This window comes from Paramisgurnus dabryanus, chromosome 21 (genome assembly GCF_030506205.2).
Source record: "Paramisgurnus dabryanus chromosome 21, PD_genome_1.1, whole genome shotgun sequence".
In the NCBI taxonomy this organism is placed as follows: Eukaryota; Metazoa; Chordata; class Actinopteri; order Cypriniformes; family Cobitidae; genus Paramisgurnus; species Paramisgurnus dabryanus.
In genome coordinates, this window is record NC_133357.1 from 9,755,106 (window position 1) to 9,776,923 (window position 21,818).

At 37.0% G+C, this 21,818-nt stretch overlaps 1 protein-coding gene across 1 annotated transcript; it reads left to right on the forward strand.

Moving 5' to 3' along the window:
• Positions 1-11,328: 11,328 nt before the first annotated feature.
• rprm3 (reprimo, TP53 dependent G2 arrest mediator homolog 3) lies at positions 11,329-13,238 on the forward strand. The gene has a single exon (XM_065286658.1). It carries the CDS (start codon positions 11,620-11,622, stop codon positions 11,929-11,931), a length of 312 nt encoding a protein of 103 aa, XP_065142730.1. The 5' UTR covers positions 11,329-11,619; the 3' UTR covers positions 11,932-13,238.
• Positions 13,239-21,818: the final 8,580 nt, after the last annotated feature.

A 21,818-nucleotide genomic window follows, 5' to 3' on the forward strand; every position in this document is an offset into this window, starting at 1 on the left:
CAAGTACATAAATACAACTGCTTGAATCTGCTGCTACGAGTTTCAAACCCTCTTTTTCGTGTGCTCTCTGTTTTGCACCAAATATCTCGAGATAAATGGTGCGAAAGTGATTTGTATACCTGTAGGCTGTGCTCAGCACTGCCCACCAGGTGGCGCCTGACACTCACTGAAGCAGAGTTTATTAATTACCAGCAATGTTTCAGCAAGGTAAATCGCCTTTATCAAGGTATTATTTTCACCAAGTGGAGAACAATATAAATGGGAGTGCTAATTATACACAGATGAAGGTAATTACATACAATATTCCAATGATTCATTAGTAAACAAAATATAAGTTCCATAAATCTCAAACCATCAATATAAGTAGATTAAAAAATACAAGCAGCAAATACACACATAGGCCTACATTTAACTAAGATACATGCTTTTTCTTCTAATATACTAATTTGGATGATTATTTCTGTCTTTTTGAATCGGGTAACTGAACAACTAAATTGTTTTTATTATTATCTAAACAGTTGTTCTGATTTCTTAACATTTACCCTGGATGCTAACCCAAATCAAATCAGCTTTTTAGACTTGTGGGTAGCTTGTAATTTTTTACATAGGGATCCGATTAAAAAACCTACAGCTCGTCATACACTATTGAGAGTGATTCTTATTGTCATGAGCAGGGCCGTACAGAGGATTTTATAAATACCAAGGTCCATATGTATTTTTCTAGGGCATGCACCCCAGAAAAAAATGTCTTATTTCTCTGCTCTACATATATGACTTCTAACACATCAGAAAAAAAAACAATAAAATAACTATAGATGTCAAACCATGTCAGTATGCACAAGACTTGTGTTGTTTATAAGTAATACATTGAAATAATTATTTTACCATCCTGGGCACATTGTTGTGTCAGTAAAGTAAACATAGGCTAACTGAATATAGGTGAATGTAATCTAGGAGATAAATTAGTTAGATCGGACCTCTCTTCTCCATCTATACCAACAGAAACCACTTTAACACTGTCATTGTTGAAATATATGTAGGAAAACAAATAGAGAGTATAAAACACGCATCGTGAAACATCAGAGTGCAATAATATGCAGAAATATGAACCTTCTATTAGCACTGCATTTTGTTGAACTTAATCATCCTATAACTTCATTATTGTATATAGGAGGGAATTGAGAGGGTATTTTCATCTAGAAGGTGAGGTGAGTTGGACCAATTTTTACTTAGACAGGAGGCCTTTTAGGTATATTAAAGCCTATTAGGTATATGTAGGCCTATGTGTGTATTTGCTGCTTGTATTTTTTAATCTACTTATATTGATGGTTTGAGATTTATGGAACTTATATTTTGTTTACTAATGAATCATTGGAATATTGTATGTAATTACCTTCATCTGTGTATAATTAGCACTCCCATTTATATTGTTCTCCACTTGGTGAAAATAATACCTTGATAAAGGCGATTTACCTTGCTGAAACATTGCTGGTAATTAATAAACTCTGCTTCAGTGAGTGTCGGGCGCCACCTGGTGGGAAGTGCTGAACATAGCCTACAGGTATACAAATCACTTTCGCACCACTTATCTCGAGATATTTGGTGCAAAACAGAGAGCACACAATAAAGAGTGTTTGAAACTCGTAGCAGCAGATTCAAGCAGTTGTATTTATGTACTTGTGTTTGTGCTAGAAAATATTTCAAAAATAAAAAAATATTTGTGAAAAAATTTTTTACACACATGCAACTCTCATCGCACAGATGCACAAACTGATTTGCGAATGTACAAAATTTGTGTGTGACTTCACATACTTTGATGCAGGTGTTCAAGTAGGTTTTGCACCATATTTACTGCAGCAATTGTAGCAAAAAACGTGAGCTTGTGAGTTTCTTAATCTGTGATTTGTAAAATGGGATTTGTGCAGCTGCACTGAAGGATTTGTGAATGTGTAACTGTTGTGTTGTATTTGAGGGAAATAAAAAAAATCTACAAGTTTGCAACTCTTCATCTGTGACTTCAAATTTACTGATACACATGTGTGGATAATCTCTACAAATACAAATTCCACTGTCACAGGTGTGCAGTTGTTTTGCACCAAATATACCTTCATACACCTGGCTGCCTCCCGTAGCTTTCCCGAGCAAATTCAGTTGATGATGAGTCTAGCCCTGACAACATCGCGGTAAAAATCATCCAACGTATTTACAGGGTGTGGGTAATGGCGCACTCACGTTAACTTTACTATACAGAACCGTATCCATGTGCTATTATCCTGAGCCCGAGACACCCCTCCCACGACTGACCTGGCCGCACGGAGTACATGCACGTGCACACACACAGAAGCGAATAATATCTTATAAATAATCTTATAAATAATAATAAGACACTGACGGTCATGATGTACTACAGTAATTTGCCTACACGATATGGAGTTAAAACCCGGAAGACAAAAATATCACAAAAAAGCTAAAAATTAACTAGTTTTATCCTAATGTTAAAATTAACAGATAGATTATATTCTATAATGTGCAACACAACTAACTCTGTTAACATCTAAAAAAAACTGTTGGTTAGTGTTTCATGCTAGTAAGTACTTATTGATCTGAAATCACTATTAGTTCGTTTATAACATGCATTTGAAAAAGCAACGCTCGTCAAACAAAATCATTATACATAATCTTTATTATCATTAAAATACCTGAAAAGGTTTGAAGAACAGCAATATAAATATATCCTTGAGACATTTCCTGGAGTTGCTTGTGTATGGTTCTTCGTCTGCAGCCCATGTTGAGTTTCTGCACGAGGGCGCCCTCTGGCTTTTGGATGTAGCTGCATTTCGCCGTAATTCATTGAGAAACTAGCAAGCATCATCGAACGATCGATCGGATCAATAAATACCCATTAACTTCACCATTAGAAAAAATGTTGACCTAAAGAACTAATATTAGTACCATATTGCTACAAAATGTATACATATCTGTAACTAATGGTACATATTAGGACTTTTTAAATGATACTGCACCAGTAAAACATGAGGACAATAATTTTGACAATTTTTTATAATTAAAAAAAAATTCTTTATTTAGTAATTTATTTAAAAAACTCTTAGTTAAATCCATACCACACATGCAATTGTGTGATAATCTGTGCTGATATGCAACAGCGCTCTTGCTCATGCAAAATTGCTTATTTGTCTGTTTTTGGGTAACCTGGGCTGACCCATCAGACTGGAGCAGATCGTGAAATTATCTGGTTTGGCAACCCAATAGGAACATCTGAAGGACATGGCAACTCTGTAATAAAAAATACCAGAGCTCATCCGCAAGTGGTAATTGGATAAAGTCACTATCACTCCGATTACAGCAGTTATGTAGGCAAGGCAGAGGACAACATACAAAAATATCCACAGTTTCCATATGCCGCTAAATCGGGTCAAGACAAGATTTAATGACATCATTAAAACAAAGTGTTGCAAAGTGGATTGTCATGGTGGTGATTCAAAGATTTTATTTCAATTGAAAGGGATAAAGTTATTATGCAAGCCCTTACTAACTTTCCTACAGCCCTGCCACTGCTCACTGGTCACTGCCAGTCTTGAGTATGTGAGAATGCTGGGATATAAAACAAGACCGGCGGGGAAGCTCGAGTTTCGTTTGAGAGCTGCATGCTTTGGAAAAGTGCCCAAAGGTTGTCCCGAGTTCTGTCGCACAGAACAAGGTTAGATGCTGAAAACAGGACAGGTGCCAAATATGTTGTATGCATCACAAGGTTATTGGCATGCATTTATAAACAAATGTGTGTGCATGTTAATAATAAAATTATATAATCTTATTATATATGCATGTATTGTAAATATATTATATCTTTCTTGAGCTATACTACTAAAATAAATCATACCTAATAAAACGTTTTTCAATGCTTTTATACAATGCAAATGGTCAATCTTAAGTATTGGAGTATTTAAAGCAGTTTCTATGCATTTAACATGTTTTCTTTAGCTGTAATTCTTTCCCTCTGCTTTTTTGCCTGGTACATTCTCGTACCCGGGGAGAGCCAGTGAGGCTATTTTTACAGACTGAGAGCCTGTGTAGTTTCAAAGACTTGACGGAGTGCTGTTGACACCTTGCCATGCACTAAACAGGTGCAGTGACCATATGATCGATAGTGAGAGCGGCATAAAGCAAATGGAAAATGTACAGTACACATTGAACTCATGACTTAATTTGAACATGCTAAACCATTGGAGATCATGTGATATGTCTTGCAGTGTGAAAACGTGTCCTCTTTTCAACTCTGTTAATGAGGCCGTGAAGTGTTTGAAAGGAAAGAGAAAAGCAACAGTGAAGCAAAAAGGAAATATAATAGATGAAGATGCATGAATGCACTCAAGTGATATAAAGGCTTCAGTCAAAATTAGGGAGGTTCCAATTCAACCTTCAAAGAAATGTTTAATTTGAATGAATGCATGGACACATAATAAAACAAATCACTGAACAACTCCCGGAAATGATCCTTTCCACCCAACAGAGAGTAACACAGTAAAAATCAGAAGAATACTGGATTTGTAATCCTTCAATTCACAACAGATGCATATACCTCAGGAACATCACTTCTGCTTGAACTGTCAGAATATTTTGAGAGAAATGCATATCTGTCATATCCCAATAAAATAAGGCTGTATGGTTCCATGAAGAACCCCCTAACATTTGCAGAACCATAGTGTTTTTGTGTCTGAAGTTCTGTTTCTGTTGTATATGAAAATCATGACGTCAAAACCCAACGTCGTACTGACATCAAAACCCAACATCAATTTGATGTCAGAACCCAACGTCATCTTGACGTCAGAACTCAAAGTCATACTGACATCATAACCCAATGTCATACTGACGTCAGATCCCAACATCTTTCTGACATCAGAATCAACATCTTCTTTATGTCAGAACTCAAAGTCATACTGACATCAGAACCCAAAGTCATACTGACGTCAGAACCCAACATCAATTTGACGTCAGAACGCAATGTCCTACTGACGTCAGAACCTAACGTCTGCATAATGTCAGAACCCAAAGTCATACTGACGTCAGAACCCAACGTCATACTGACGTCAGAACACAACCTCTTCCTGACTTCAGACCCCAACATCAATATGACATCAGAACCCAACCCAACGTCAAAACCCAGCGTCTGTATGACGTCAAAAACCCAACGTCATACTGACATCAAAACCCAACATCATACTGACGTCAAAACCCAACGTCGTACAGAAGTGAAAACGCAACATTCATTAGTATACTGAAATACAAGTACTAACATTGTGTTGGGGACTTGCTTGAACCCCCCCTGAACAAGGGGGTGTCCGCCTGTAGGATGATGTCAAAACCCAATGTCATTCAGACGTAAAAACTCAATGTCATACTGACGTCAGAACACAACGTCATACTGACGTCAGAACACAAAGTCATACTGACGTCAGAACACAACGTCATACTGACGTCAGAACCCAATGTCTTCTTTATGTCAGAACCCAATGTCATACTGACATCAGAACCCAACATCATATTGACGTCAAAACCCAACGTCATATTGACGTTCAGAACCCAACGTCATCCTGACATCAGAACCCAACATCATACTGACGTCAAAACCCAACGTCATATTGACGTTCAAAACCCAATGTCTTCTTTATGTCAGAACCTAATGTCATACTGACATCAGAACCCAACATCATACTGATGTCAAAACCCAACGTCATATTGACGTTCAGAACCCAACGTCATCCTGACATCAGAACCCAACGTTATACTGACATCAGAACCCAACGTCTTCCTGACTTCAAAACCCAACATTAATTTGACGTCAGAACCCAACGTCATACTGAGGTCAGAACACAACGTCATACTGACATCAGAACCCAATGTCTTCTTTATGTCAGAACCCAATGTCATACTGACATCAGAACCCAACATCATACTGACGTCAAAACCCAACGTCATATTGACGTTCAGAACCCAACGACATACTGACATCAGAACCCAATGTCATACTGACATCAGAACCCAACATCTTCCTAACTTCAAAACCCAACATTAATTTGACGTCAGAACCCAACTTCATACTGACGTCACTCAACGTCATACTGACGTCAGATCCCAACGTCTTCCTGACGTCAGAACCCAACGTCATACTGACATCAGAACCCATCGTCTTCCTGCCGTCTAAACCCAACATCAATTTGACGTCAGAAACCAACGTCTGTATGGCATCAAAACCCAACGTCATACTGACATCAAAACCCAACATCGTATTGACGTCAAAACGCAACATTCATGAGTATACTGTAATACAAGTACTAACGTTGTGTTGCGGGCTTGCTTGGGCCCCCCTGGCAAGGGGGTGTCCGCCTGTAGGATAGACCGGCCCTGAATTTTTTTTACAGAATTACAAACACGTCCTAATTACTTTCAAAAATTATTTAATTATATAAACTGAAATAATAATGAAAGCAACTAATTCACCAAATGAAATTGTAATATGTAAATATGTCCTAACCAGGCAAGTTTCTGAACATGGATTGAAAATGTTTGATATATGTACATCTGTCTGATTTCAAAAAGTTGCAGACGTTCAAAACAGTTCCAAGTCCTTTTTGCAGCTGCAAATAATGTTTTAATAAAAGTATTTTCAAAATGGGCAGAATTTTTTCTCGTAAAAGTTGTTTTCATGGTAAGTCTATGCAGTTCTTTTATCTGAAACGATCAAAGAAGAATTGTGATCACGCCTATGAAAAAAGTGATTTTTTTCTGGTATTTACTGTTTTCTACATAAAATCGTCCTACATAACGTAAAAAACATTCTGTGAAAATATAACCTTGATATCTTGAATATTGACTGAGTAAGGTCATGTCAAAGATTCAAATCAATGTGAATGCAATAAGTGAAATCAAACTTTGATGCTCCTCATCTTATTATTAGACTTTGGCCTGGATTTCAGAGATAGGGTCACACTTTATATCTTATCATATAACTGCAACAACACGTAATAAAATGTATGGAAATAAACAAGTCTCACATACTATATGCAGCCGGTCACGTAGGGACCCTTATTCAAAGCGACATGACCCACAGGGAATGTGACGATATGTTCGGTGAGCCATGATCACAGAGCAACTGCATTGTTAAACCACACCTGTTAAAAACATACATGTCTAACATGACACGGTACATTTTTACTGTTTGTATTGACATGACACATTATTGAGATGTTTTGAAAACCACAATATGCAGGATCTTGTCTCAGGACTTCTTTAAAATGCAACGAGCCTAATGTCTATATCAGCTATATTCTGCATTTTATATACATTTTATTTTATATCATACACTCACGTATTTAAAATTAACACAAACATCTTGCTAAAAGTGTCTCTCTTTCCAATTCTCACACCCAAACATACACTACAGGCGTAGATTCTTTAAGCGTACACGTTGTTCCCTGGAGTAATTGTAATTCGGGCTTTCAGAGGGTTGTCATGGGTGGGGATTGCCGGTCTCTAACATTAGCCTTGGGTTTAAAAATAACCTCTCGCCACATGAAATCAATAACAGCACTTAGATGTGACGGGGTGCGTGATGGTGGAGTCAGACCCCTGAGGGATTATCACACTACTTGGCAACTGTAAGTGACACCATCTCTCTCACCTGGACATAAAGAAATTCCTGCACCATGGTAAAACGGAAACCAGTTGCTAACAACAGGGTGGTGACTGTGCTCGCAATGGTTACCCATAATGTGGGCTAATTGCTTCTAAATTGTCAAACTTCCTCCATAGACTAAATCCGCTATATGTTTTTATGGCAATACTCATTTTAAATCTGGTTTGAGAAAGAATGTAGTCTACTGTATACTATTTATATCGATGCATTATGTACCTGGGAATCGGACCTTTGACCTTGGCATTGCTAGTATCATGTTTAACGCAGTTGATAGAAACTCCTTGTCATACTGTAGGCCTACTTGCAAAGACTATCAAATGTATATAGAGGAAGCTCCTCTCACAGAGTAGTTGTAAAAGCAAACATGATCTCCAGGAACCATAAGGTTGGAGTTGTACTGTATGTCACACAACACTAATAGCATGTGTCTGTAAACCATACGCTACATTGCCGAGGACTGCAATGTTTAGCAATGCTCAGTCCGTTTTAAAGTGTTATTTCTATTTTTGTATTATTGCATTGGTTACGAAATTACACAACTTGAATGTAAGTGATAGTTGATCAAAACAAAAAGTAAAAACAATGTGTAAAATGTTTGTAAACATCTGTTTAATTTTTGGAGAACAGGTCATTTCTCACATAAGGCCTGCTAAAACATAAGTGCAAATGTCTCACCACGAATTAGGTAATCGTCTAAAATTGGCTGTAAAGAAATAACTGTTTGGAGCTTTATTGTAAGTGTTTGTATCATTTTCTGCAGATATAGATCACAAAAAATCCCCCATATACAGTAAAAGTCAAATTAACACCGGTCAAATAAGGCAGTGATGCCATCTAGTGTCCAAAAGTAGGTTCACACAATACATGTATAGAATATGTGAATACCCTTATAAAATAGCAATAAATATTTATTACTTTTTAATGGGTTTGTAGGTAAGCCACTTTCAAATTAATATTTTCCATTTTCCATTCAGTGTTTATTTTGGGGATTTTAAATTGCATCAATGGGAGTTTACATCTAACCATTAGAAATCATTATTGGTTTAAATGGGGCAAGACACTTATGAGGTATGGGTTCAAGAAATGCAGATCAGGAGTCTCTACCAGAGTCTTCCTGATTCCAAAACATTTGTTTCATATTCTGTAAATTTGTTCCCACACATCTATATAAAAATATCTGGGAAGAATATTGGAGATGATCATGAGCCTCCAAAGATTCAGTCTATTTTCACTCTATTAATTCTATTAAATCAATTTAATGTGGTGCATATGTTGCACTACTCGAAAAACAAATTACACAGAATTTATCCCACCATTTCTCTTACATGTGACCAAAGGAAATCTGTGGAGGGCACTCTAATCCATATGGAGAGTCGGTTAAGGAACTATGGGCAACATTGATCAATTTTACAGGAAATGGCAACCATTTCTGGATCACCTTAATTAGTATAATAATAATCTTTACTACTGTAGTTATGCTGTATATTGGATGTTGCTATTCATTATTGTGCTCTTGCTTTGAAATGTAAACCATTGTCTATGCACCCTGTTTGCGTTAGTGCTACTCTTTCTCTTGAGATGTTTTGTGTATGTTGTATAAAACAAGAAAAATAAGTTGCACATTAGTTTCTGCTCGAATATAAATTATGTCATCAGAGTTATAAGTTTAACATTTAATTACCCTTATCTATAATTCATATAGAGGGTTTTCCGAGCATTTTTGTTTTATAAAATTTAATATTGATAATCATATAGAATATTAAAGGCGGAGTCCATGATGTTTGAAAGCCAATGTTGATATTTGAAATCACCTAAACAAACACGCCCCTACCCCAATAGAATCTGGACCTTCTGTTGATAGACCCGCCCCACACATACGCAACCCGGCATTTGATTTGATTTGATTGGCTATAAGTGTGTTTTGGTAGTCGGCCCGTCTCCTTTTCCAAACCGTTTTTCAAACCTCGTGGACTCCGCCTTTAAGCAGTTTGTCACACTTTAATTTAATAATAATCATATTTTATTAAAACCATATTAATAGTACCACCCCCCTTAGTGTGCCTTTTTTGTTTGGGCCACTGCCTCTCAAAATGTCTGTGAACGGCCCTGGTCTTAATTCACCGTGATATCCTGGGTGTTGACGTGAAAATCCAGTGCTGGCCCGACATCAAAATCGAACATTGATCCGATGTCAAGACCCAACGTTGGCCTGACGTCAAGACCGAACTTTGAGCTGACGTCAAAATCCAATGTTGATCTGATGTCAAAATTCAACACTGATCTGAATTGGATGCAGCAAACTGCAGTATACGTCTGTTGACATTTATTATGAAATATTAGCTTACAACCTAAAGGGTTTCTGCAGGTCTTAAATAGTCACACAGGATGTTGTCAAAAGGCCTATAGTCTAATAACAGTCATCTATAATTCAAATTTCTTACATTATAAGATAAAGATTGTATATTCTATTATATTTTATTCCATGGGTCTGTTGAATGCTGCATTCTGATTGGCTGAGAAATGTTCAGTGGGGTATGCATTAATTTCTGAAAACCACACACCTAACTTGTCAAATGTCTTAAAAATAGGCACCAAAGCAATGTTTGTGGTAACCGTGGCATAAAAGGAATAATTGACTCCGGTCCTTTGAATTATTTGAAAATAATGCACACTCGCGGTGTAACGGCACTCCGCTTTGCGTCGTGCCGCATTGCACCTTGGGTGTGCATTCTTATAATTCAATGGCCCGTCGTCAATTATTCCTTACGTAAATGCTTAAGCTAAAATTCTAATACTATCATATTTTTGAGTAACAGTTGGTTAAACAAGTGAACAAAAAAACCCGGCATTGTTAGGCACTAAATGTAAAATAATGAAGAAAATTTTTAAAGGGGCATGGCATGAAAATCTGACTTTTTCCATGTTTAAGTGCTATGATTGGGTCCCCAGTACTTCTATCAACCTAGAAATGTGAAAAAGATTCTAAAAGAGAAACCATTCTCTACAAGCACAATAAAAAATAGGTTGTTGAAATGTGTCTCTCCTTATGATGTCATAAGGAGCTCTTATTATAATAATACCACCTCTTAATCTGCACTGTCCAATCAAAGCAATTTAGTGCAGAGAGAATGAGACAGAGAAAATAATTCACAACACAATTGAGTTTCAATTGCAACAAACCACCATCATTGTGATCAGTGTTTGCACTTCATCTGCTCATTTGCATGTTAAAGGACACACCCAAAACCAAAACATTTTTGCTCACAACTACAAAGTGACAATTTTAACATGTTATAATAAATTATTTACATTTTGAGCTCAAATTTCACATATGTGCTGTGGGGACACCAAAGATTTATATGACATCTGAAAAAAAAGTTTTGTGACATGGCCTCTGTAACAAATAGGTAAGTGTATTCACAGGACATAAATATCTTTCATAAATGTGTTGCAAAAGTTGTAAGTATAAAAACAATTCATTTCTTTTAGCAAAAATAATGGTTTATACATATTAAACGTATTCATTTTCGCTTTTAGCTGTTTACCACAACTATACCTTGTCTGCTTTAGTATTGTTTTCTTAAATCCACAGAAGCTATCTATGTGACTGCTACACAGCCAAAAGTGAAGAAAGTGTGAGCGCGTGCCCGTGTGGCTCAACGCGCGCGCAAGGGAACAAATACCCGGTGTGCGCTTCTCTGGGCATCACTAAGACCGCTACCGAGATGCCTGAATGTCCTCTACCGTACATCTCAAAAATATCCAGCTTTCCTTATAGGAATCAACGCTTTAAGAGTCTGTATGAATCTCTTTAAACATTATATTTTTGGATACGCACAAGTGACCTTGGCAAACCCGAGAGCCTCTGGAAGTTTTAGATCACCAACAAGCGTCCAAACAAACTCAAAATGAATGTTTCACAAGGATTACTAAACCGGACGATCTCTACAGCCAAACATACACTGGAAAGCGTCCGAGGATGCTGCAACTTTTCGGTGATCAGCAGCGACGGCTTCAGCGCGCCGGTGCAGGACGAGCGCGAGCAGTTCATCATGCGTCTCGTGCAAATCGCCGTGCTTTGTGTCCTGTCACTAACTGTCATCTTCGGCATTTTTTTCCTCGGATGCAATCTGCTTATTAAATCCGAAAGTATGATAAACCTGCTGGTGGAGGACCGCAGACCTTCAAAAGATGCGGAAATTATTATGATTGCTGCATGAGTTTGTCATAAATCTGGCACAGACTGGAAACTTCTCGTTAATAACAGACTCTTAATTTGAAATGAGGTTGACATGTTCATCAGTTAAAGAAACCAGAGGAAGTAAAGAATCTTATATTTTCTGCACTTTTAATACTATGCTGAAATTATTACGAAGGCATATGAAATCAGTAAAGCTGAAGAAGATAAAGATATCAAATGATTCATTTGAAATGTAACAGTGTAACGCAGTTTTTAAATGTTTTGTGGCTCCATTGATTCTTTTGACTCATAATGTGCATGTATTGATTCATTTACATGAGCTATAAAAGGATATTTGTGCATTTCTGCATGCAAAATGAATTACAGTAAATTGAACATTGAACATTGTCCAGCTTCACTTTCTAAAAGTCATTTATACATTTTCTAGAACCTTGATTTGAAACAGAATGAATACAAAAAAATCACTTGACAAACAAATGAAAGAGTGTGAACATAATGTACCCATTTAAAAAATAATTCAATAACTCTGCTGGTCTGAGTATGAATCAAGTCCTGAGAAATAAGAAATCAGTTTTTTCCACTCACATTGAGAAGCTTATTGGACTATTAAGATGTCTCTATGTATTTGCAATGCATCATTAATGTCCTCTCTAAAACCATATGAGCCCAGACACTCAGCATTATGATATATGGCAATATAAGAAGGCATTTTTTAAATAAACAGCTAAATTAAGCTTAAAACTAAATTCATTGGCAGCTGTAGTGTAGTGAGAGTACACTTTGCATATGGCATAAGGTAAAACATCGTAAAAAACTTGAAAATGTCCCTGCTGTTTTAATTGAAATTGTGCTGACTCACCAATGCCCTTTTCAAATAAGATTTATCTTCGAGTAATTCTTTCATGTGTCAATTTATGAGTATTTTTGCGAAGATTTTTTTTAAATTAAATAATACATTTGTGACCCTGGACCACAAAACCATTTATTGAAATTGAGATTTATACATCATCTGAAAGCTGAATCCATAGGGTTTCCATTGATGTATGTTAGGATTGGACGATATTTGGCTGAGATACAACTATTTGATAACCTGGAGGGTGCAAAAAAATCTATTTATCCAAATGAATTTTATAACCGGATCAACTGACAAAAATAAAGTTTTGATATATTTAAGGCAGGAAATTTACAAAATATCTTCATGGAACGTGATCTTTACATAATATTCTAATGATATTTGGCATAAAAGAATTTTTTTTTATTTTTACCCACATGTATTTTTGGTTTTGCTACAAATATACCTGTGCTACTTATGGTTTTGTGGTCCACGGTCACATTTATTCATTTAGCAAATGCTTTTATCTAAAGTGACTTACAAATGCATTTAACATTGTGTGAACTATAAATATGCTTGTGGTAAAAAAATTTTGTTTTTTTTTAAATAAAAAACAGAATCATTTCCATTTGCGATACATTTATGTTTATGCATTTGCAGACCCTTTAGAGTTTACATGTTTTCTCAGTTTTAGTATAACCCTATCACTTCTCTAAAAGCTATAGGAACCCATAAATGATAATTAATTTAGCCTGGAGTCCTTAAATAATCCTAACCACATAACAATACATGTTGCATAATTCCAAATAAATCAGATAGATAACCTTTTTTTCTGTATTTAAACACACTCCTACTTAAAGCAGGACAACATAAAGCATCAGTTCAAAGCTGTTTACTACATGTGACAGCTAAAAAAGTGTGCCATAAAGTACAATCAGACTTAAAACAGATGGGGCTAAAATATAGGCAGCGGAGGGCAAGGGACCATAATCCAAATTAGAGATTATGATGTAGTCTGTGAACAGTATTATGAGTATTGAGATTATGTTGTAGACTGTGAACAATAAATCATGCTATATCACTGACCCCAATCCCAGACCATGTAGTAGGCTATGTAAAAGCCCACCAATAAACTGATCACTGTTGTTTCCTTGTATCACATTGCTTTTGATTTACTGTTTAAAGAAGCTTGTAATGCACTGTTTTTCCATATAGGGGCTGCGTTCAGAGACTAGAAACAGCACAAATCACATTTATTCAGTTCCTGAAAAAACATCAAGAGTCTTGAAACAGTGTCCATGGCACTAGATGGGGGTCTGACCTAGCGTAGTGAAAAAAATAACCATAAATGCTAGATAAAAATCAAATGGTAAAGAAGGTAAAGTTAAACTAAATGTTTATTTGACACTTCTATATTAAAGAGCACCTATTCTTTTGGTGTATAAAGGGGGTCGCACACCGGACATGCTGCGCCGTGTTGAGTGTTATTGCATCAAAGAGGCTGTTTACACTTGGAATTAACATGCGTTTTCGTCGATCGGATCACAAGTGGACGACGTTAATGCCAGGTGTAAACGGTGTTCAAAACGTTTTGAGCTCGTCCACTTTCGACCACTTTCAACCACATTCAGAGGTAGTCGAAACCACTTTCGATCGGATCGCTTTGGAGTTGCGGAGCGCATATGTGGTTGAATGCGTTCGAACAGCCACACGCGACCGCCTTCTCTCCGCCCATTTATCTAATCTGAGGTATTAAACACAAGTTTTACGTCTTTTTTTGACTTCTGGCGAAAACATACGGTGAACAGCGCTATTTTTAGCCTTTCATTGATACAACTAAAGCGGCTGATCTCCGTAGTTTCGTTTTGAAAGCGTGTGAAAGTTGCGCGATCCTATTTCATCAATTGCGCTGAAAATTCAGAGAAAGCTCCAACATATAAACATACAAAACACTATGCAGCATGTATACTTGCTAAACAAGCAGTGGACTCCGACATAATATAGTTTGCGTCCATATAAACTCATAATTACTCCCGCTCGGGTTTGAATGACAGCAGAGAGACTCGCCCACCGTCTCAAACAGACCACCCCCTCACAGTATTCAGGACAGAAGCGGTCGAAAGTGGACAAAAGAGACGGATTTAAATACCAGGTGTAAACGTAATGTGTCTCTCTCGTCCACTTGTGATCCGATCGATGAAAACGCATGTTAATACCAAGTGTAAACAGCCTCTAAGACAACTCAGCGGTAAGGGAACATTAAATAGCGCGAGCTTAGTCAGATAACGTCTACTTCAAAATGGCTAAATATACGTTAGCAGCCAATGTTAATTGGTAATGATTTGTGACAAATATGATGTTAGTTAATGTTAAACTACAGTCTTGTTCAAAATAATAGCAGTACAATGTGACTAACCAGAATAATCAAGGTTTTTAGTATATGTTTTATTGCTACGTGGCAAACAAGTTACCAGTAGGTTCAGTAGATTCTCAGAAAACAAACAAGACCCAGCATTCATGATATGCACGCTCTTAAGGCTGTGCAATTGGGCAATTAGTTGAAAGGGGTGTGTTCAAAAAAATAGCAGTGTCTACCTTTGACTGTACAAACTCAAAACTATTTTGTACAAATATTTTTTTTTTTTCTGGGATTTAGCAATCCTGTGAATCACTAAACTAATATTTAGTTGTATGACCACAGTTTTTTAAAACTGCTTGACATCTGTGTGACATGGAGTCAACCAACTTGTGGCACCTCTCAGCTGTTATTCCACTCCATGATTCTTTAACAACATTCCACAATTCATTCACATTTCTTGGTTTTGCTTCAGAAACAGCATTTTTTATATCACCCCACAAGTTCTCAATTGGATTAAGGTCTGGAGATTGGGCTGGCCACTCCATAACATTAATTTTGTTGGTTTGGAACCAAGACTTTGCCCGTTTACTAGTGTGTTTTGGGTCATTGTCTTGTTGAAACAACCATTTCAAGGGCATGTCCTCTTCAGCATAGGGCAACATGACCTCTTCAAGTATTTTAACATATGCAAACTGATCCATGATCCCTGGTATGCGATAAATAGGCCCAACACCATAGTGGGAGAAACATGCCCATATCATGCTCCATGCTTCACTGTCTTCACTGTGTACTGTGGCTTGAATTCAGAGTTTGGGGGTCGTCTCACAAACTGCCTGTGGCCTTTGGACCCAAAAAGAACAATTTTACTCTCATCAGTCCACAAAATGTTCCTCCATTTCTCTTTAGGCCAGTTGATGTGTTCTTTGGCAAATTGTTACCTCTTCTGCACATGCCTTTTTTTTAACAGAGGGACTTTGCGGGGGATTCTTGAAAATAGATTAGCTTCACACAGACGTCTTCTAACTGTCACAGTACTTACAGGTAACTCCAGACTGTCTTTGATCATCCTGGAGGTGATCATTGGCTGAGCCTTTGCCATTCTGGTTATTCTTCTATCCATTTTGATGGTTGTCTTCCGTTTTCTTCCACGTCTCTCTGGTTTTGCTCTCCATTTTAAGGCATTGGAGATCATTTTAGCTGAACAGCCTATCATTTTTTGCACCTCTATATAGGTTTTCCCCTCTCCAATCAACTTTTTAATCAAAGTACGCTGTTCTTCTGAACAATGTCTTGAACGACCCATTTTCCTCAGCTTTCAAATGCATGTTCAACAAGTGTTGGCTTCATCCTTAAATAGGGGCCACCTGATTCACACCTGTTTCTTCACAAAATTGATGACCTCAGTGATTGAATGCCACACTGCTATTTTTTTGAACACACCCCTTTCAACTAATTGCCCAATTGCACAGCCTTAAGAGCGTGCATATCATGAATGCCGGGTCTCATTTGTTTTCTGAGAATCTACTGAACCTACTGGTAACTTGTTTGCCACGTAGCAATAAATAAATATACTAAAAACCTTGATTATTCTGGTTAGTCACATTGTACTGCTATTATTTTGAACAAGACTGTATGTGAGTGGCGCAACAGGGATTTGAGCAACTTCCGCAGTCATAGCTGGATGCCGCGGACAGGTGCTACCTGTCGGTGCCGGTGTGCGTATACTCATAGAAAACAATGCGTTTGTTTTTTTAGAACGGCGCGGCGGTGAGCTGTGTGTGAGCGGTGTGCGACCCCCTTAAGACTGTATTAGTACATGTTAACGATATGCAAAAGGTACAAACCCCAAAGTAAACAATGACGCGAGTTATCGTCTCCAACGTAAATCTCTTTTCTTGGACTACAACAAACACACGGATTGTTGGCAACAGTTTACTTCCTGGGATTGGTGATTTAGAGAAGACCGACATTATCATAATTACTCCCGCTTGGACTGACAGCCTATAAGTTAACTCCTGCTAGCATTGCATTGTGAGCGAATCTTTCAAACATGGTAAGGAGCGTCACATTTCCGGCTGACATCAGAGGTATTCAGACCAATCACAACGTACAGATTAGCTGGCCAATCAGGGACAGAGAGCTTTTCAAATCAGTGCTTTCAGGTAGAGAGATCAAGGAACAGTATGTAGGATTGTGGCCAAAACTGGTATTGCAATAACAAAACTTGTGGCTAAAACTGGTATTGCAATCACACAGCTAGTGGCCAATACACAAAATGACAAAATAAACATCAGTGGAGGGCTGCAACTCCAATTTTTAAATAGCAATATCCTGGCCACTGTTGTAAGGGATATAAGTATTTGAAATGGAAATGATTTCTTAATCTCTAGTGACATATCAGGGCCATTTTATGATTAATTGATATAAATTTCTTACATACTGTTCCTTTAAATCTGGAGCGAAACACATTGTATTATACCAAATACACAAAATAACATTGTTGTTTAGAAATGAAATAGGTGTGCTTTAAAATGCATTGAATCAAATTAAATGATTGTGTATGTTAAAATGAAACCGTAGGTCCCTGATCTCTCGCCCTCTCTCTCTCTCTCTCTCTCTCTCTCTCGATGTTATGGGTAAATATTTTGATGCACTTCTAGTGCTTATTAAATATTTCGTAGTCATGACTCATGCAATAAAATATATAAAAGTCTGTAAAAATGAGAGATGAGATCTATGCATATCTTATTTATCTGCCAGAGAAAACATCAAAATCATGACAATTGAGCTGAAAGGCAGAATTTTCCATGAGCTCTCATTCATTTCCCCGAGAGTAAAAACTGAATGATTGATGCAGTGATTGCTTTTCTTTAGCCCTTCTTTAGAGATAGACGGTGTGCGAGTGGTGGCACAAATAAAAGAAAATGGAAGAAAAGGTCAGTCCCGGTGGTAGTGACTGTCAAACAGGGGTATGGTCCTGAGAAGTGACGTGGCATTAGAAACTGACAGAGCTAGAGAAAGGCTACAAAACAAGGGAAATGTCAGGGGAAAACGACAAGTTCCTTACTACAATAAATGTTAGCATTGGCAAATCTAAACTGTTACATAAAAAGCAAAACTACATACAATTTCAGCAATTGTAAAGACTCAAGGCAGTGATTTAAGATCTTTAAAGTGATTCAACAGTTTAGACAGATCCTCTAAAAATAAAGGTGATGAAAGCAATGCCATAGAAGAACCTTTTTTGGTTCCTCAAAGAACCATTTCTTTCATACATTTTTATAATCCAAGGAAAAAAAATTACCACAAAAAACAGAAAGGGATGTTAAAGGTTCTTTATGAAACTATTTTGCCAAAAATGGTTCTTCTATGACATCGTGAAGAACATTTATTGTTAAGAGTGCTCGGAGTACTACTTTGAGTTAATTCCAAAGCCAATCACAATCTTTTGTCACAATGCTATTTTTATCAGTATAAGGTGATTTCACTTTATTTATTATGACTCAACTTGTATACTTAAATGTTCTGATTTGCTTGATGGCTATATCTGGTGAAAAATTTTGTGTTAGAAATCCCCTACTGATAAAAGTGCTGATGTGTCAAATACTTATTTTCCCAACTGTATTAAAATTTCTTCTTAGATTATAACTGACAGCTTTAACTCCCACAACTAATCATTATTTTTTTCATTGTTGACAGATGTTATACAAAATCAAGGCTCTGTTAAAAAGCCACAGGGGACACGGCCTAAAAAAAGCTTCTCTAGAGACCACAAAAATACATTTGCTTGGTTTCATCACACCATCCCATAACCTCAGTTACCCCTGGCCTGACACCTAACAAACAGAAATGCTTTTTAGAGGAACGTTCTCAAACTATAGACGTTCTTCCGCCTCAATCAAAATGTTCAAATACAGCAGGTAAAACAATAATACAATTATATTTGAACGCAACTAACCAACCTGGTTTCAGGTGTGAAGTATCTACCTAGCGGTGATTTTGTATGAATTTGTACGATGTGAATCATAAAAAAGGAAAAATAGATATGAATTGTTTTGAATCAACCACAGACCCATGCATAGTGTAGATTGAAATAAATACACTTTTCAATTTTTAAAGAAGAGAAAAAAGCACATTATAAAGACATTAGACCGGTACTATTTAAAGAGCTTTAATTCAATTATGCTTTAATAACTTGACATGAGGCGCCACACTGTCTAACCGCTGGACCTTTGCTATCCATTCTCATCCTTATTAATCCTGATAATTCAGTTGCTTGTCAGTAAAGTCATAATTTGCTCTCATTCACGGTCCATGTCCGTCTCCGTTTCATGCATGCAAAAATGCAAATCCTCTTCTTCCAGTCCCACGAGGCGAGACTTTAGAGCAGCATTTGAGAGTAACAGCTGCAATACCTTTCCATCACAGTTAGGACAGAGCGACCCATCACTCCAGTGGTGTGTGAGGAACAGAAAGTGACAGACTGTTTTTCCCCCATCCCTTCCTTTTTGCTCAGTCCAATGATTCTAAACGTGATTGACAGCAAAAGGCATTTCAAACCCAGCGACAGCACCGCAGCACACGACTGTTTGTACAGCGCAGCAAATATTGCGTAACTAGACGTCAACCAGAATTGACAGCTTGAGTTGCAGGCCGCATATTATGATACAATTAAGTATTCTGGGGCAAACAAAATGGACAAAAGTTTAGAGCATGGTGTACAGTTACTCACACAATCTCATGGTAATGTGTATCATTTTGTGTAAGCATTACTTTGCTTTGTTCAATTCCGATTTAATATGCCGAAACAGAAACAAAAAAAAAACAGCCCACAAGAGCTTAACCCAGGGGTGGACATTCCTGGTCCTGGAGGGCCACTGTCCTGCAAAGTTTAGCCCAAACCCTGATCAAACCCACCTGAATGTCATTTCCAAGTAATCCTGCAGCCTTAGGATTTTCAGGTGTGTTTGATTAGGGTTTGAGCTAAACTTTGCATGACAGTGGCCCTCCATGCCCACCCATGGCTTAACCAATAGGGGTGGGACGATCTGTTTAACCAATGGCAGACAGCAGGATTTTGTTGGGTGTTGCGAGAAAGAATTGCATTCTTCAATTTGAAAGTAGTATTTATTACATTTAACAATACAAAAAACGGATATTGAGATGATGAAAAAAATGAACAGGAAGTAAAGAGTTGCTATAAATTATAAAAATATAGTTGAAATAACTTAAGCTATTTCAACTATTTTTATAATTTATTGCAACTCCTCATGAGTCAAGGTTGAAATAATTTATACATTTCAACCTTGACTCATGAGGATTTGCAATAAATTATAATAATTTAAGTTGATGATTGATCATAGAATGATTGAACGGGGTATTTATCCTTGTTCTGTGATGTGACATGTGGACAAAAATGTTTTTGTTTGGGTCTGTAATGCCTTAGAAGCTTCCTAAAAACCTCTCTCAGATAGCTCTATTAGGGTGGGGGATTATAAACAAGTGGTTTTGCACCTATTTGTCTCCCCCTACTGGCTTAACTTGCAATCTCATTACTGATTGGCTGACTTTGCTGCCACTCAAAAAATGTAGCCAATTATTTTAAAGTGGAGGGGCAGTTAGATGCCTGTGATGTCATAAGCATCAGTTTTTCAGATTGGGCCGTTTTCTGGCTGACATTTCTAAAAGAGGAATTTCTATGAGACTGAGATGTTGAGCATGTCTAGAACTTTTATGTTCGTGAATGCGGGTAGACTACCATTATTCAACAAAGACAAGGTAAAAATGTTTTTTCATTCTCTGTCCCCTTTAAAATATTAAATGCAACAATTGATTGTTTTACCGTATAGGCCTACATGTATGCAAGATTCACATCCTATAAATTTCAGATATTATAATAAAAAAATTATTTCTCTTTGTCTTAAAATCAGTGACGTAATTAAAGTCATCCACCCACTTGCTCAGCATGACTGTGTTTCCTATGGGTTTCTGTTCAAATGTCTTGCTGAACCTTTCAAACTGTGCCAAGTCCTGCTGTGAGACCTTTTCCACTAGGCTCAAAGAAACCTCACAAAAGTATGAATTTAAAATACATAACAAATATACATACCCGTTTATACATATAAATGAAACTGAATATGCAATAGTGTCACAATAATGTGTCACTAATCCTGCATATTACCATATAACATTTTAAATGGCATATTTTTTATATTGATTCATACTTAAGCTATTTTATTATACAAAACAGTACATGCAGTACTAATATTGGTCCAGTGGGCAGCAAATCAGATATCCAGAAATCTCTGACGTAACTATAAAACGCCGGCAGAACAAAGAGCCCTACTGCAGTCTACAGAATATTCTCTATGGGGAAAATTAATTGAAGGACAGAATATATTTACACCTCATGAATAGAAAAGTCAGAGCAGCACATCCATACCATAATGAGATATTTAATATTTTAAATGCATATAATGCAAGAATATCAAGTTTTTGCCTTAAGTCTCTTATCAAAATCCTGATGACTCAAATGCAATTATAAAATTATTTTTGTCTTTAAGCAAAGCTAAAGGGTTTGTGTGACCCATTTCCTCCTCTCCACACATAAAAGGATTTGCCTCACAGTTCAGATCTGGATTAGTTATGGCTTAAGATTAAAGAACTTGGGAGGGTGTAATAATAATAATAACAGACATGCGTAAAAAGTATCTCA